Source organism: Festucalex cinctus, chromosome 6 (genome assembly GCF_051991245.1).
Source record: "Festucalex cinctus isolate MCC-2025b chromosome 6, RoL_Fcin_1.0, whole genome shotgun sequence".
NCBI classification, from domain to species: Eukaryota; Metazoa; Chordata; class Actinopteri; order Syngnathiformes; family Syngnathidae; genus Festucalex; species Festucalex cinctus.
In genome coordinates, this window is record NC_135416.1 from 3,115,927 (window position 1) to 3,133,407 (window position 17,481).

Here is a 17,481-nt window from a genome sequence, read left to right on the forward strand (position 1 = left end):
AACTAAAATGTCCACAGATTTTGGTCCAGTTTTTATTAAGTGAAGTGCGTTTTCGTCTCATCTTCATTTGTCGACGAAAATACATACAGATTTAGATTTGAAAATGTGTGTTGTGTTGCATATTTTTCTTCCTATTTTTTTATTTTTTTTTGCAAATCAAAGTCATTGAGGAGCAATTTTCTTTTTTTTTTGCACGTTGACTTTATTGAGCCAGTCATGCTTTCAAAACACATGAAAATTGCCTCTGATGTTTCCACCAGGACGATCTCTCACCTTCTGCTTGAGGCCAAAGTTGACCTCCAGCTCCATGAGCAGGACGCTCTTGCGCACGTTGAGCGTCTTCTGCAGCTCGTCGAAGGCGGCGTGGACGTCGTCCTCGATGGCGCTCTTGCGAGCGGTCAGCCGCTGCAGGATCTCCGACAGCGTCAGCAGGGCGCCGTCGATCTCCGGCAACCTGGCGGGGGGGGGGGGGGTAAACGGGACGGAAAGCGGTAAGCGTCGCAGATTTTGGATGAGACGTTTTGCAGCAATTAGCATTAGAGTACAGCTAAATTTTCATCATTGTTCATGTATTGAAGTTTTGATCATTATTCACAAACCTGCTGAAAACACTGGGGAAAAGAGCTTGTTGCAACATGGTTGATCTCTTATACTCTGCTGCCACCTGCTGGCCATTTTTTGTAATAACTACCATTGCTTTAAGCGACCTCTTCAGGTCGTTGCATCAAAGCCTTCTGTATGCTCTAGCATTAAAAAAAACAAAAAACAAACAAACATATAAATACGTCTTTGGGACCATAGCAAAAATGACAGTAGAACGTGTTTATACACGTTTGGGAGCAAAAGAGTTAATTTTAACAAAATGTTATGAATTATGAAATGACTGTATTAATGACTAAAAGATGCAGCCATATTTCTATTAGAATATAGCTAAGTTTTGTCATTATTCACAAACTTGTTTAAAACACTGGGGAAAAGAGCTTGTTGCAACATGGCCCTGGTTGAGCTCTTATACTCTGCTGCCACCTGCTGGCCGTTTTTGTAATCACTACCATTGCTTCAATCATTCTCGTCATTTCAGATCAGATCTTCAGATCTTCTGTATGCTCTAGTATAAACCAAAAAAACAAAAACGTGTATATACGTCTTTGGGACACGTGTAATATTTAAAATAGAACGTGTTTATACGTTTTTGGGAGCAAATTAATTAAGTTAATTCTAACTAAATATTATGAATTATGAAATTACTGTATCAATGACGAAAAGATGCAGCCATATTTCTATTAGTTGAACATTTTTCCCCATTTTTGTTAACAAGAGCTTGCAAACTTACCAAAAAAAATGTACAGATATAAAATTTGCGATGAATTGTGAGTTAACTCTTGAAGTCATGCGATTAATTACGATTAAAAATTTGAATCGCCTGACACTTTGCACCATTTAACCACCCTAGAATTCTTTTTTTTCCCCACAATCCCCGGCGCACCTCCTCTTGACGGCGTCCATCTGCTCCTGCAACGAGGCCTTGTGCTGCTCCACCACGTCTTTAAGCGGCACGGTGGCGTGCTCGCCGTGCTCGCCGCTCGTGCACTCTTGACACATGGCCGTCTCGCACGGCCGACAGTAGAACTCCATCACCTGAGTCGCCAGGAAATCAAAAAAAATACAAATAAAAAAAATCACAAATTGTTGCCATTTGGCATCATTCCCCAGAAAAACGGCGCTTACGTTGCCTCCGTGGTTGGGGCAGGAGAGCAGCTGCACGGCCGCCACCGCCGCCATGTCGTCGAGGACGGCCGCCGCCTCCACCCGCCGGCGGCCCGCCGGCGAGCGCTGCAGGACGTCCATCAGGTTGGTGATGAAGAAGTTGTTCTGCAGCGCCGCCACGCCCTTCTCGGGCAGGATGGACGTCTGGCGGCACACGGGGCACGACAGCGTCAGGCTGTGCGCCGGGATGTAGTTTTGGAGGCACCTGCGGGGGGCGGCGGCGAGACGCAGACGTACACGGGTCGGACATCGAAAAGTGTTTGGTTGACAAATGCATTTTGAGTCCTTATTGGACTGAATGTAACGTACGTTTTTGCAAAGTCTTCGGCACACCAAATGGATGTTTTGTACGCATTAATGTTAATTTCGTCAACGAACACCAAACAAAAAATAATTTTGTCAACGCACACTAAAACTAGACTAAACTAGACTAAAACCCTAACAATAACTAAGGACTAAATCAGTATGCATTTTCGTCGACTAATGAAGACAAGACAAAAATGTACTTCACTTAATAAAAACTGGGCTAAAATCTATGAACTTCTAATTCATTAACAAAAACGAGACAAAAATTCTATTATGTTGAAAAAAAAAAAAAAAAAGCCAACGGCTATAACGTTCCAACAACTAGACTAAGTGCAATTTCTGGAGAAATTGCGTGGGAATGCTGAAAGCACATTGAGAGATAAATTATGAAATTATAACAGAAGTATCAGACACCTGGTAATGATGATAAGTTATATATATGGAAGTGGGCGTGGAAAGTGATACTTAGAAAAAGATCAATGACTGTCCCATTGAAAATGAATGGGGAAAAGTTGATATTAAATGTTAAATTGTGCAAATGCTGTCAGTAATGTGGAATCAGACGATATATATACACCGTGAGGTGTGAATTTTTTAAGCTAGTTCAAATTTGACCAATGTAAATTGGAAGTATTATGTGGGAGTTGCGTGTCAAAAAAGTGTGGAGAATATAAATCACAATAACATATGTGGGAATGCTTCAGAATTCCCACAATTATATTAATCTGACAGCTAACTAATGCTTGCAAACTAACTAGCTTGTAGCATGGAGCCATAGTAGCCAATTGTTGATATACTGTAATTGTGAAGTGTGAAGTTGTTTTTCCTATCAAAAAGATTAGAGAACATTTCATGTGAAATAGTTTTAGATCAGAAATGTTCAATATAATCTGCTGACAAAAAGTTCTCAATGCAGCTTTTTTTTTATTTTTATTTTTTTATTTTTTTTAATCGAGTTGTGCGCTAAATTGTGCGCTCCATGCAGCCGCTTTGAAATAAAAGATTTGAGTTGAGAGTCACACAGGGTCGCTTTTGTCCCCAAAACAAAAGGTCGGCGGAGACGCTGGTGCCAACCGCAGCGACTGTCATGTCATCACACAGCTAATAAAAAGGCTCACGTGTTGACTTACATTTTTCTTTCATTGTATTCAATATTTTGAATTTTTTTTTTTATTTTATTTTTTTTTAAGTTGGTATATTGTATTTTTCTTTATATTTAATTTTAATGTTTAATTAAAAATTTGAGCTGTCCAATTATTACATTTTTTAATTAAATTTTTATTTTATTTTAAGTTTTAATTCTTAGGATTTGGATTAATCACGATTAATTGCTTAAAACGCTTTTTTTTTTAAATCAACATTTTTTGCCCGCCAAATTTAAAGAGCACCTGTTGCGTTAATTTTTTTCAACATTTAATGTTATTAGGACGTCTTCAAAATGTTTTATCCACTGCACAACTTTGACAGCACTATTATAAATATTCAGTGTAATTTTATTTCTTCTTGTCCCCTATTTTCTTCACAATCACTTCACAGTGGATATAAAAAGTCTACACACCCTTGTTTTAATGTCAGGGTTTTATGGTCTAAAGAAATTAGACCAAGATAACACAATTAAAATCCCCACACCTCCACCATTAAATCAAAATATGTAGAGTGAATTATGAGCAGTTCCACAAAACCTTAAAATAAGTCTAAATGTGATTGGTTAATTCTGAACACAGTTATGACAGGGTGTGCACACTTGTGCAACCACATTATCCATGTTTATTGCTACGTTTTATCACAATCTTTTTTTTTTTTTTAATTATTATTAAATTGAGTTGTACCGGTTATAGGTCACATTAATGGTACAAGAAGTTTCGTGTCATTTTCCTTTCAAGCGTAATGCTAACCGTTAGCATGTCAATGTCCTTTTCTATTATGCTTTAGCATTAAGCTAGCGAGGACGTTCAGGGCAAAGCTGCTTGTTTGTATTGAAAGGTTTCCTAACCCACAACTATCAAAGCTAAGCATGCTAACTGTTAGCATGTATAGTAAATGTTCTCTATTGTAATTAGCATCACGCTAGCGAGGACGTTAAGGGCAAAGCTGCTTCGTTGTTTTAAAAGGTTTCCTAAATCACAACTATCAAAGCTAACTGTTAGCATGTACATTAAATGTTGTTTTCTATTGTAAGCTAGCATGAAGCTAATTGTGATAAACCAGGAAGTGGACTCACCTCTCGCAGAACGTGTGCAGGCAGGGCAGCACTTTGGGGTTGTGGTATCGCTCCAGGCAGATGCCGCAGATCAAGAACTGCTTGTCGATTTGGCGCACCACCGGGCTGGGAATGCTGCCGGCGTCAGCGGCCATCCTAAACGCGGGACTGGGTAGAGGCCGCCCCGACGCCGCCTCTTATGAGCCCTGCCAGACAGACCAACTCCATCAATGATGACCTCCCCCAAGGCGCGAGTGGATTATTTTTTTGCGGAGGTGCGACGTCGGTCATGATCCCGTCACGGTCGTGACTCGGACAAAAGAAGCATCAATCAACACATGCGGTTTCACTCACCGATTAGATTAGTAAGATGAAGCACTCGCAGTCGCATACAGTAATGTTGGCGCAGGATGACTCATGTAGTTGAGTTAATGTTATGTAGTTAGAACAGCCATTCTGAAACTTTTTACGCCACCAAGACAATGTTGGCGCACCCCTGCTCCTCGAGCACCGCACACCCCAGCCCATCAGCAATGTTGATTTTACATCCCAAACATTGTTATCCAAACTTAAAAATAAAAAATAAAAATCATTTATCAAAACTTAGCGGATAATAATCTGTTCACCCCATTTAACACCGAGCCAGACCGGGTGCACCAAATCCCCAATCCACCACCCAAAAAATCAAAACAAACCTAATTTAGCATGCCGCTATGGTTGATTTTACGTCGTAAAAACAGTGTTTTCCAAACTTTTTAAGCAGTGCACCCCCATTGCCTCACAAACCAAGTTGGCGCACCCCCCTCCCTGACAGACACCTCCACAAATCCAAACAAAGCCCGTTTAGATTATATCTAAATTGAGTTTACATTATAGGACATCATTTGTCAAAACTTAATCATCTGTTCATCCCACTTAAAACCAAGCCAGAGCTGGTGCACCAAATCCCCTGCACCAGATCTCCCCAACCCACCACCCAAAAATCAAAACAATCCTAATTTAGCGTGCTGCAATAGTTGATTTTAAGTTGCAAAACGGTGCTTTCCAAACTTTTTAAGCAGCGCAACGCCATCAAATCACGAACAAAGTTGTCGCACCCCTATCCCTGGCACCCGCACACCCCCTTCAACACAAATTTGGCACACTACTAAAAAACAAACAAACAAACAAAAAAACATTCTATTTACATTTTATTTTATTTACATACTATTTAATTTTATGTTACAGAACATCATTTGTGAAAATTTAATAATGTGTTCACCCCATTTAACAGCCAGAACTGGCGCACCAAATCCCCTGCACCAAACCTCCCCAATTCGCCACCACAAAATCAAAACAAACCTAATTTAGCGTGCCGCTGTAGTCAATTTTGCATTGTAAAACTGTTTTCCAAACTTTTTAAGCAGCGCACCCTCATCGACACACAAAGTTGGCGCACCCCTATCCCCAGACACTCACCCCCCCCAAAAAACAAACAAAGCCCATTTAGCTTATATTTAAATTGAGCTTACGTTGTAGGACAATTTTTTGCGGAATCTTAGGAAGCAGTGCACCCCTCTTCAAAAAGTTGGTGCACCCCATTCCAGGGATGCGCCAAAATAGAAATTGAAAGTAACAAAAATACCAACAAACTCGACAATAAAACCATAACCAAACCTCATTTAGCGTTGAGCTGTGTTGCCTTTACGTCGCACAACAGCCATTCCCAAACGTTCCAATCCGCGCACCCCCCCCCCGTCCGAGTCCGCGCACCCCCACCCAATCCTGGCGAGCAGCTGCCATCCCCGCTGCGAGGTTGCTCTTAAGAAGCCACTCTCGACGGGACAAATACATAATGAATGAGAAAGAAGAAAGCGGGACATTCTGTGCTGGCTCCAAAAATAAACGCCTTACCCACAATGCACCACTTTCAGCCAGCTTGACTGTCGGCGCGTCCTTTTTATTCACAAATTGACTTTTGTTATCGGGCAGACGAGGGAAAGTGTGTCAGTGCCACAACAAGGCTGGGGAAGGAAAAAAAAGCCGCAGGGACTCAACGACACTATGTTTTCCTTATCCTTCATTATATCTCATTTTCTCTTTATTTTTCCTAAATGTACTCTGACCGCAAAGCATCCATGTGGTCTGGTTTGAATTAGCTCTACAGTGAGGTCATGTGACGTGTTCACTGTCAAATGTCAGATTCGAACGCCATGAGGACATCTATGCAGCAGCACTATTAACTCTTTGACTGCCAAAAACGTTTAATCACAATGAATAAAATCACAATGTATGCCGCCATAAACGTTAAATGACGTCAAATACGTTTTTTTTTTGTTTTTTTTTAAATCAATGGGCAGTGCAACATGTAAGTGCAGCGCTGCCTGGTCAATGGGTTGTGGAATCAAAAACACTCACTAACTATGGCCACCAGATGGCAGCATTGTATCTCTTCGATGATCTGCCCGTGTATCAAATTGCAATGAAAGATGACGAAATCTGATGAAATAGAACGTTTTCAAGGATGACGTGAATGATAACGTTTTGATAACGTGTGGCAGTAAAAGAGATAACGCCAGCGAATGCAGTGAAAAATACTCGTGATAAAGTGGACCTGCGCCATTTGCAGGGATTAGGGACTGCGTCTGGACAGCGAATAGACAAAATAAAAAATAGTGATAATATTTTTTCAAGGCCGATACCGATTATTAGTAGTCAAAGAAGCCGATAACTGATATTTTAACCCGATACTCATTTGCAGTAAAAGAGAAAATATTAGTGTTAAAATAAAAAATAAAAAAAAAAAAATATATATATATATATATATATATATATTTAAAAATAATAATAATTTTAAACATACAAAGAATTGACTGATTTGTTTAAAAATTAAAAAAAAAAAAAAAGTTTTCCAAAATTGCAACATAATTTCCTATTTTTATTTTTATTTTTTTTAAATAAAAAGTTTAGGGAGTTCCTGGCGTCAGTATCATTTTTTTATTAATTGGAAATTGAAAGGGATACTTGCAGAATGAATTTGATCAATTCATTATTTTTAATGTACAAGTCGTACCTTTAAAAAGTAATTTAAAAGTAATCTACTTGTTGTCGACTGATGATGACATCACCGGTGCTGAGGAGGTAGGTAGCGACCAATCATGGCTCACCAGTTTTCTGGGTTTTGGTCAGCAAACAGAGCCATGATTGGTCGTTATCTACTTCCTCAGCACAGGTGATGTCATCATCAGTCGACAGCAAGTCGAAAAATGACTTTTTTAAAAGGTATGAATTGTACATGAAAAATAATGACGTTACCAACTCAACTCAACTCAACTTTATTTATAAAGCGCTTTAAGAACAGGCGTTGCTGTATACAAAGTGCTGTACATAAACATTAGTTTTGCAGTAAACAAGAACAAAGCAAACATTTTGAAGTGCAAATAGTTATTTTTTCTTATTTTTTTTTTTTTTTACAAGTACATCCTTGTAGATCCCTAAGCGACAAATGCATGTGAATGTAGCTAATTTGGGGGTTTCGTCAAAGTTCATAAAAAGATCTTCACAGTGAAAAATTGTCGGAATATGTTCGAAATGTGTTTTTACGACTAGTAAAAACCGTCTGCGAACATCCTACAAATCCTGATGAAAACCCTGAATTCGCTAAATATTGACACCGATAATCGGCCTGGCCGATAATCGGTCTATCCCTATTCCACACAATGAAAGTGATGTTCCACAAAACCCTGACGAAACAGACATGAAACAAACCGCAAGAAAACAAGACAACATGAAACAAAACCAAATCCAACCAGGACAAAAACACAAAATCAGGTAACGTGTAGTATTCGTAGTAGTAATTGATGGCCACCGTTCACGGCAAGTACGTCAACACACAGACTGGCTAACGGTTAGCCACAAGCGCTATCTTGCTCCTCGCCGACTCCCACGTCACTCACCAGGACAGGCCTCGACACAGATACCACAGTGGAGAACATGACAATGGCAACCCCAAGTGGACAAACATTTTGGATTGGTAAAGCATACATCTAATTATATCATTAAGAAATTCTGGAATGGAACGACCGAATGTTTAAAGCAAACATTTTCACGCATTTGCCACCTAAAAGCCAACAATTGTGCATTGTGGTAGAATGGTACCTGCTAAAAAAAACCTGAAGACGAAAAAGCCACATTCCATCGGCTGAGCTTCACTGGCGAGATGCAACACAACTGCACACCAACCTCAATACGCACACTAACACACACTCCGCTCTTACGTAAGCCCATCAAGCGGCCATTCCTGCTTTCATGCTGGCAAAAAAACAAAACAAAACAAAACAAAAAGAACATTCGGAACAAGGTGGACGGCAACCGGGACTTAGCAGGCGTCAAAACAAAAGCGACATCATCATCGTCATCATCATCATCTTCATCTGACTCACTAGTGAATACTTGTGAATATCCTCTTCCTCTTCCTGGCGTCACATCCCTCCCGTCCTCAAGTAAACGTTGTGTCAGTGCCTTTGAGCGGGTGCAGCACGGTTGGATGGATGGAAGGAGGGAGGGCGGCAGGGAGGGATGACGAATGAGGGCTTAGCAGATGGAATTATGGGCGCTCCCGCCGGGGAGCCTCGGATGCTGACTCACCCCGCAAAAAGGGGGGAGGGAGGTTGTCAGGGTTATTCATTTGAAAACGAGATTGTTTTTTTTTTTTTTTTTTTTTGTTTTTTTAAATTCATGCTTTGATTCCGACTTTGCAAATAAGATTTTCATTTAATGTTAATTTTACTTCTACAAGGGTTATTTTTCATTTAATGTTCATGTTTTCAGTTGTATTTGTTTTCTGTTTTAATTAATTAATTTTAATTAAATTAATTTCATTTAATATTTTATTATCCATCCATCCATTTACTGCCGCTATTTTATTATTTATTTATAATTTTACTACCATTTACCATTTGCTACCGCTATTTTATTATTTATTCATAATTTTATTATTATTTTTTCATTTAATGTTCACGTTTTCAGTTGGATTTGTTTTTTACTATAATTACTTAATTTTAATTAAATTAATTTCATTTATTATTTTATTATTTATTCATAATTTTATTATTATTATATTTTTGAAACATTTTTAAAAAAATTAAATGACACTGGTTTTCAGAGTTTGGTCACGTGACGTTCGCAAGGTGAGCCATGATTGGTGTGACTATCCATTTATTCATGTTTTTGTTTTTGATTCCAACTTTGTAAAAATGATTTTCATTTTTCATTTTCATTAATTTTACTTCTAAAAGGGTGATTTTTCATTTAATGTTCATGTTTTCAGTAGTATTTGTTTTTATTTGAATTAATTTTAATTAAATTAATTTCATTTATTATTCAATGATTTATTCATAGTTTTTTTTAAAGTTTACATTTTGAAAATATTATAATTATAATATTATACTTTTTTTTTTTTTTTTTCCCTGATTTTGGTCACGTGACGTTCGCAAGCTGAGCCATTTTGGCCACGATATCACTTCTGCTGTCGACTGAAATTGACACGAAACATGAAACAAAATACACGCTCATAATATGTATTTCATTTTTCGTCATACATTTCTCTTTCCTGGCTAGGTGCTGCTGTTTGGGTTAGCGACGCAATTCCAATCTAATCTGGAACGTCCACCGGGTGCAGGGCGACGCGAGATTACATTTCCTGGTTGTCGAAACACATCGCGCGAGGTCAACGTTGCGTGCGTGCGTGTCAGCCTGGCGTTTCTGGCCACGCCAGATAAGACGACGACGACGACGACGACGTCTGTGGACACGCATTCGCATCCGTGTTGTTTTGTTGCAGCAGACAAGCAGTAACTGACATCGCACACGTGCTGTTTTCTTGCATGCGGCAACGCTAATGCTAATTGAGTGACTGCGATGTTGTTTGTCTTCATGTTGGAATCTCAACGAAAGAATTGATGATTATATATCGTCATATATAGTCACTTTAAAGATTCTGAAGACATTTTTCTCACCTTTTTTTTTTTTATTTAAAATCAAATTTTGCAACCTTTTTTTCTGATTATTATTATTTATTTTTTTCCCATGAAAGATTTTTTTAGTGTAACAATTTTGTTCTAAATTGCAGCGTTTTTTTTTGTTTTGTTTTTGTTTTTTTTTAGCCCCCCCCCCAGTTTTTGTTTTATTTGGATTTTGTTTGTTTGTGGAAGTTCTGTGAAAAAGAAATTAACAAAGATGAATATCTGGGCCATTGTGATTGTTAATGAATAACTTTTTTGGCTCATTTTTGCATTTTCATTTTATGCAATATTTAAAAAAAAAAAAAAAAAAAAGAAAAAAAAGAAATCACATTACTTTTGTTTTTCTAATCAGAACAAAAACATATTCCAACAATAACATTTTTAACTGCAACTTTTAATTAACTATTATTATTTTATTTTTTTTATTTTGTTTATTATTAAGATGAGAAAAAAAATGGGGCAACAATTGCGATACCAGAATAGATATTTGAATTTGTTTTTTAACTTCTTACTTTTTTTTTTTTTATTTTACATCGAATTTTGCAACCTTTTTTCAGATGTTTGGGGTTTTTTTGCCCATGAAGGATTTTTTTAGTGTAACAATTTTGGTCTAAATTGCAGTATTTTTATTTATTTTTATTTTTTTTTAACTTCCCCCCCCCCCCCCGTTTTTAACAATTAAGATACCAGAATAGATATGTGAAATTTAACTTACTAAAAAAATAATAATATTATTAATAATAATAATAATAATTTAAACCTTCACTTTTTTTCCCCAGAAAAAAAAAACTTTTTTTTTTTTTGCATGTTTTTTATGGCAAGCTTTCCTGCAATATATATATATATATATATATATATATATATATATATATATATATATATATATATATATATATATATATTTTTTTTTAGCCAGAAACAAACATATACAGTAACACTTCTTGGGCCTCTTCATTAGGTACACCATTGCAGTCAAACTGCACCCAATGTGAAAAAATATTCACACATTCGTCTACTCTACTCCATATTTAAGCAGCACATATGGACAAATGAACCCTTTTTGTCATCAGACAGACTGAAATGGAAAATGTCAACATTCCCAGTTGACTATACCAACACGTTACTAGCATAACATGCTAAAAGGTAAATAAACAACCTGAATGTCTCGTCACTCGCATGAGTTGCTTGCATCCGTTTCTCACATCAATCATCCTCAATGTTCGTCGCCACTTCCTGCCTTCCACTTACTTCAAGTGCATCATGGCCGCCCCGTGCTCCCGTCGTCTGTGCGTGTGCGTTGCCGGTCAACTAATCCTCATCTCGGATGCGGGAGTGAAAAAAAAAAAAAAAAAGAAGGCAGGAATGCATGTGAGCTCTTTCAATAATCCAAACAGACTGACAGGCGGACAGCGTGTGAGAGGAGGTGGGACTTTGTTGGGGGGGAGGGGAGGGGCCTCTTTGGGGGAGCCAATCATGGCGAACGTAAATGCATCGAACTTATCTGTACATATTTTACGTAACCCATGTCTATTTGTCATGACCGGGTCATGACAGGGTTATGTTTGGGTCATGACCGTGAGGTCAAGTGTCTGTTTGGAACTGATGTCACCAGCATCTGGTTTCAACTGGTCTTAAGCTATGTGATATCAGAAGCTATGTGATCTCTTTATCTGGTCAACAGCCAATCAAATAATACCATGACAGTCCTGTTTACCCACATGTCTAGCCACAGCCAATCAGATCGATTCGTTATCTTTATAAGCCGGTCTGTGTTTTTGTGTGTGTGTTTTTGTCGGATTATTACCTCTGTTCCTCTGTGCAACTCTCGTTGTTTCTCGTCTCGTCAAGTTTGTTCCACGCCTCTCGATGTGAATAGTCAAAATCTTATTCGTGTCTGCGTTTTTGGGATCCAAGCTCAGTACATAATAGTATTATGACGTTTAAAAAAATCAATAAAAAATCAATATCGAACTAGGGATGTAACTATACCGGCAATATCATTATATCGTGATATTAAAACTGTCACAATATATCGTGTTGTCGTCATATCACAATATTAAAAGCAGCACATCTGTTAAAAAAAAAAAAAAAAAAAGTCAGGTTAATTTGCATTTGTGCACTTCTAGCACCCTCTAGTGGATGTTTTTTTTGTTTTTTTTGTGTAGTTAATTTTTCACAAGGCATGTTTTGGCCCTTCTATGTTTAAAATCCACTTTAATGGTCAGATGAATGTACAATGCTTGTGAAAGGAGTCAATATGTGGAGTAAGTGCCTCAATACATATATTATAATTATATATTTTTATATATAATATTTATAATATTTTTCATTGCTGTATGATGGGTCGCTTGATATTTGTCTCTTTTATTTGCATGCAAAGTTTGTTTAAAGCAACAAATGTGGTTGGACTTTGATCATTCGGACGAGTGTTTTCTTTTTCCGATCGATAAAAGGAAGGAAACAAATATATGATAGCACTGATGGGTTTTCTCATAGTACAATTACTTAAGAGATTTGATGTTTTCCACATTTTTTAATCAATAATGTGTTCAATGACTTGTCATACTTTTTTTTTTTTTTTCTTGTAAAATGACAAACATACATGTACATGCAGTACACATACGATTGTGTTAACATGCATGACCGGTTCACTCATGCGCACGCACGCACGCACGCACATGTACACAGGAAGTACCAGTTTGTCAGCTGCACAGTCCAATAATCAACCACATGACTCACCACCAACACTCACACACACATACAAAGACAATAAAAATGCTATTAATAGCTCTCTTTCTAAGATTTGCGACTTCCTGCAGAGCAAAAAAACAAAAACAAAAAACAAAAGCAATTAAATCATCAAAAACATAATCAGCTTGAGCCCACAGCGATCTCTGCTGATACAAACGTGGATTGCGTGGAGTAATATACAAACAAGAAAATACATGAATAGTCCATTAGTTAAAATATAATAACATAATGTGGAAAAATGAATGAGGAATAAATATATGATTAAATAAGTGTTCATGTAAAAAAAACCAAATAAATAAAGGGGACCATTTTTCTGATCTATAAATGCGTAGAAATAAAGTTAATTTAGGACAATAATGGACAGGAACAATAATATTATACTCACTTCATATAACTTTCTTTTATTTTTAAAATATTTGGGTTATTATTAGATTTTTTTTTAAACATTTACATGAGATTAAAACTTAAAACTAAAAGTAACTCACAACCCTGTTTAATCTGGCCTTGCTATGCTAGGCTAACATTAGCTATAGCATGTATTTCCTTTCAATTCATGTACCTTGTTGAACAAGCTAGCCTAACAATTTAGCTGCAATAAATACATTTGTCATTGGTTATCTTAAATCCCTCATTAAAGGGAAATTACTTTCTATTGTTAGCATGTTCTTGCTATGATAAGCTAACATAGCTGTAGCATACAATACAGTTCACAAAGCTAACACACCAGTCTCCATTTACTCACTTCATATAACTTTCTTTTATATTTAAAATATTTGTGCTATTATTAGATTTTTTTTTAAAAACATTTACATGAGATTAAAACTTAAAACGAAAAGTAACTCACAACCCTGTTTAATGTGGCCTTGCTATGCAAGGCTAACATTAGCTATAGCGTGTATTTCCTTTCAATGAATGTCCCTTTGTTTAACAAATTCACAACAAGCTAGCTAGGCTAACAATTTAGCAGCAATAAATATATTTTATCATTGGTAATCTTAATTCCCTTATTATAGGGAAATTACTTTCTATTGTTAGCATGTTCATGCGACGATAAGCTAACATAGCTGTAGCATACAATACATTTCACAAAGCTAACACACCAGTCTCCTTCCTATAATAATCTACTTACATCTTAAATGTTATATTTTTTTAAATAGATTTAAGTAATAAACAATTTATTTTTTTTACAGAACATTTTAGCTCAAAATCTGCCCTTGGAGCTAACCGCCCCTCCAAAGGTGTCACCATGACAACACGACATCAATGCAGCGTCCCAGAAAAGATTCTTTTCATGTACAAAAAAATAAATAAATAAATAAAAAAGTGGGAAGAAAAGGAACCGTTATTTGCATTTCTGTTCCATTATTGATTTTGTGCAATGGAATGAGATCTTTTATTGTTGGTGGGCATCGAGGTGGTTGGAAGGAGGGGGTGCAGTCTTTAAGAGGAACCCGTTTAGCATGCACGGCACACAACCAGGGGTCCGCCGCAAGAATTCTTTTCATTTAGTGTGTACGTGTTTCAAATTTGGGAGCAATTGGACAAAATCTGAAGGGCAAAGTTAATCAATAAAGATCCTCTGGAAAGAACCCTAAAATGGCCGCTTCAAAATAGTAGACTTCACATCTTTTCAGTTATGACTTCTTGAGATTTTTTTTAATTTTTTTTTTTTATGTATCTACTAGAGCCACACAAAAAAATATATATAGTCATGTCTACCAAATTTCATACAGCTAAATGAAACGCGTCGTTGGGGGTGGAAGTTTAAAACAAAAAGGACACTTCAAACCGAAATGCCAGATTATATGTTTTTTTAATTTCAGGCGTGACTTCTTGTGACTTTTTTTTGTCCGTCTATTTATGAATGGCATGTCTGCCAAATTTCATGTTCTTGAGTGAAAACTTACGGGACCAAATTCTTTTTTTAAGAAAATTTGGAGGATGCTTTTGATCCAAAATGGCCTCATCAAATCAAAATGGCAGACTTACCGTATCTTTTTAGACATGGCGCGGCAATTTACAATTTGCTATGTGAAACTGTCTTTGGCGGCTCAATTATTATTATTATTATTGTTTCTTTTTTTTCTTCTTCTTCTTTAATTGAAGGACACATCTGACACAAAATGGCTGCTTCAAACAAAAATTCCTGTCTTTTCAGACAAGACTGGTGACATTTTTCTACTAGTTATAAACATGTCTACCAAATTTCATTAATTCTTCTTTTCTCGTTTATTTTATTTTATTTTATTTTTATTTTTTTATTTTTTTATTTTTTTTTTAAGTGTGGGCAAATGCTCAAAAAAGGCAATTCATAAAATCGTGGCATAGCCTCGCTCTTACCTCATGTCTTTTTCCATTTTGTCTCTCTCGAGAATCCACACTCACTCACTCACACTTTTTGGACCTCACATTCACGTCATCTGCCTTCAAAACGAAGCAAGCAGAGGACACGTTTATTATAAATACTGCAGCAGGATGAGCAAATAGATACTGAAACACAGCGTAAACCCATAAAATGCAACTCACTGTTTCTGCTGTGACGTCGGCACAGTTTTTCTCCATCGCGTCATTTCCAACGCGCGCTGTCATGTAGCGCTGGTAGTAGTAGTAATGCAGTGGAGGTGGTAAGTCAGGGAAAGTCAGCATGGCATGCCGAGTGAGTAGTGTTGAGGTGTGACATTGAGCTGCGGGATAAAGAAGGATTGAGACGAGCATTAATCCCTCACACATGACCGCTACAGGTCATCTCCTGTTTGACGTCCGAATTGGAACATATTTCTCGACATATTAGCACTCAGTCAGCATACTGCTAAAAACTACGACCCAACATCACACTCATTATTAGGAGTGTGACGAATCGCGATATATATCGATATCGCGATAAATCGTGACACTGTCTCCCGATAGATTATCGATACGCCGACGCAAGTATCGCGATATTTGTAACGAAGTATGCAGCCACATTGTTCATAACTTATTGAGCAGTTACTTGGCGGGCCACTAGGGGGAGCACCTCATAAGAGTGACGGGGAAATGGACGTAAGTCTTCAGCCAAAGAAGACTCATGAGCTTAGTTTTATTATTATTATTATTTTTATTAATTAATGTTATTTATTATTATTTTATTATAAATATTTATATATTATATTATGTATTCATATTATATTTATTTATATTGTTTTTATTATAATATGAATTATTACATTATTATTATTATTATTATTATTATTATTTTATTATTTAGTGATGTTTATTTATTTTATTCTTATTTTTATTATTGTTATTTTATGGTTAGTTTTATCGTAGATTATCGTGGATTTATTACCTGTGCACTATATCGATAATCGCGGTATTGTCATCTCATTAGCTAGTCGTTATTGTGAGCCTTGTATTGCATATCGTATCACATACCATACGTACTATTAAACGTTCTACTGCTGAGCTACAAGATGGTATTTTTATTTTTTTTTTATTTTTGAGAGAGGACACGCTCACATTTTGAGGTCCAAGATTGCCAAATGATGATGCAAAGCCCTCTGCTGCCCTCTTGTGGCAAATAAGCACCTTTGACAGCATTCGGTGATGTTTGCACTGAGTTGTTATGGCAACCGTCCTGGTGGTTTAAGAAAAATAAATAAAGGGAGCGAGACATGCCAAGCTCCTTGCCCACCTGGGGGCAGTATAGGACAGCCAGGTGGATACACTGTTCATTCAGGTGTTATGACGAAACGAATCCCACGAGTCAAGTAACAGACTTGAGTTGAGCGGAGCTAATATATTGAATACAACTATGGATAGTTATGTCAACGTATTTAGCGTTGCAACTTCCCGTCGTCGTTGCCGGTGGAGGATCACTTTAGGCGGACTCAATCAGTGCAAAACTGCACCTGGCTGGTCTACCCCACCCCGAGTACTCGAAAGTAACACAGATATACATTCAAATATTACGGACCGAATATTCGTACTTAAACACTTGAGTAAAACATGCAAACAGATAATAATAATAATAATAAGACTTACACAGGTAGATATCTTTCCAGCTCTGTGAAAATCAATTTCTATTTACACTACAGTTATGCATTTCAATTACGACTTTCTTCTTCTGGTCTTTGAATTGATGAACTGTTTAAAGTGCGTTATCTGCATGCCTGCACCACATCGCCCCCAAGAGGACAAGGTGTGTACAGCAGGAACAGCACATGTAACGGCACGAAAAAAACAAAAACGCTGAATTCAAAGTTCAAATAAATGCTCTGGAAGAAAATTATAATATGGCAAAAATAATATTTTTAATGTTTTTTTTTATGAAAATGATAATAATTACGGATTGATAAATAATAAAATAATTAAAATTAAATATTTTGTGTAAGAATGTTATTCAGTGAGAATAGTTTTAAAAAAAAAAAATATTTTCTGATATTTAATAATTATATAATATATAAAATTATCATAATA

At 36.7% G+C, this 17,481-nt stretch overlaps 1 protein-coding gene across 7 annotated transcripts in view; it reads right to left on the reverse strand.

Annotated features, from left to right (window-relative positions):
- The window catches only part of trim2a (tripartite motif containing 2a), a 28,174-nt gene extending 11,071 nt beyond the window's left edge, over positions 1–17,103 (reverse strand). The window contains exons 1-6 of one of the 7 annotated variants that reach the window (XM_077523630.1): positions 17,047–17,103; positions 15,553–15,710; positions 15,367–15,450; positions 4,295–4,479; positions 1,487–1,972; positions 274–454 (exon numbers count right to left, since the gene is read on the reverse strand). In XM_077523630.1, the coding sequence (XP_077379756.1) occupies positions 274–454; positions 1,487–1,972; positions 4,295–4,428 (801 nt within the window). In that variant the 5' untranslated portion in view covers positions 4,429–4,479; positions 15,367–15,450; positions 15,553–15,710; positions 17,047–17,103. The other 6 variants (XM_077523634.1, XM_077523629.1, XM_077523627.1 and 3 more) reach the window with 6 other exon arrangements.
- Between the last annotated feature and the right edge of the window lie 378 nt (positions 17,104–17,481).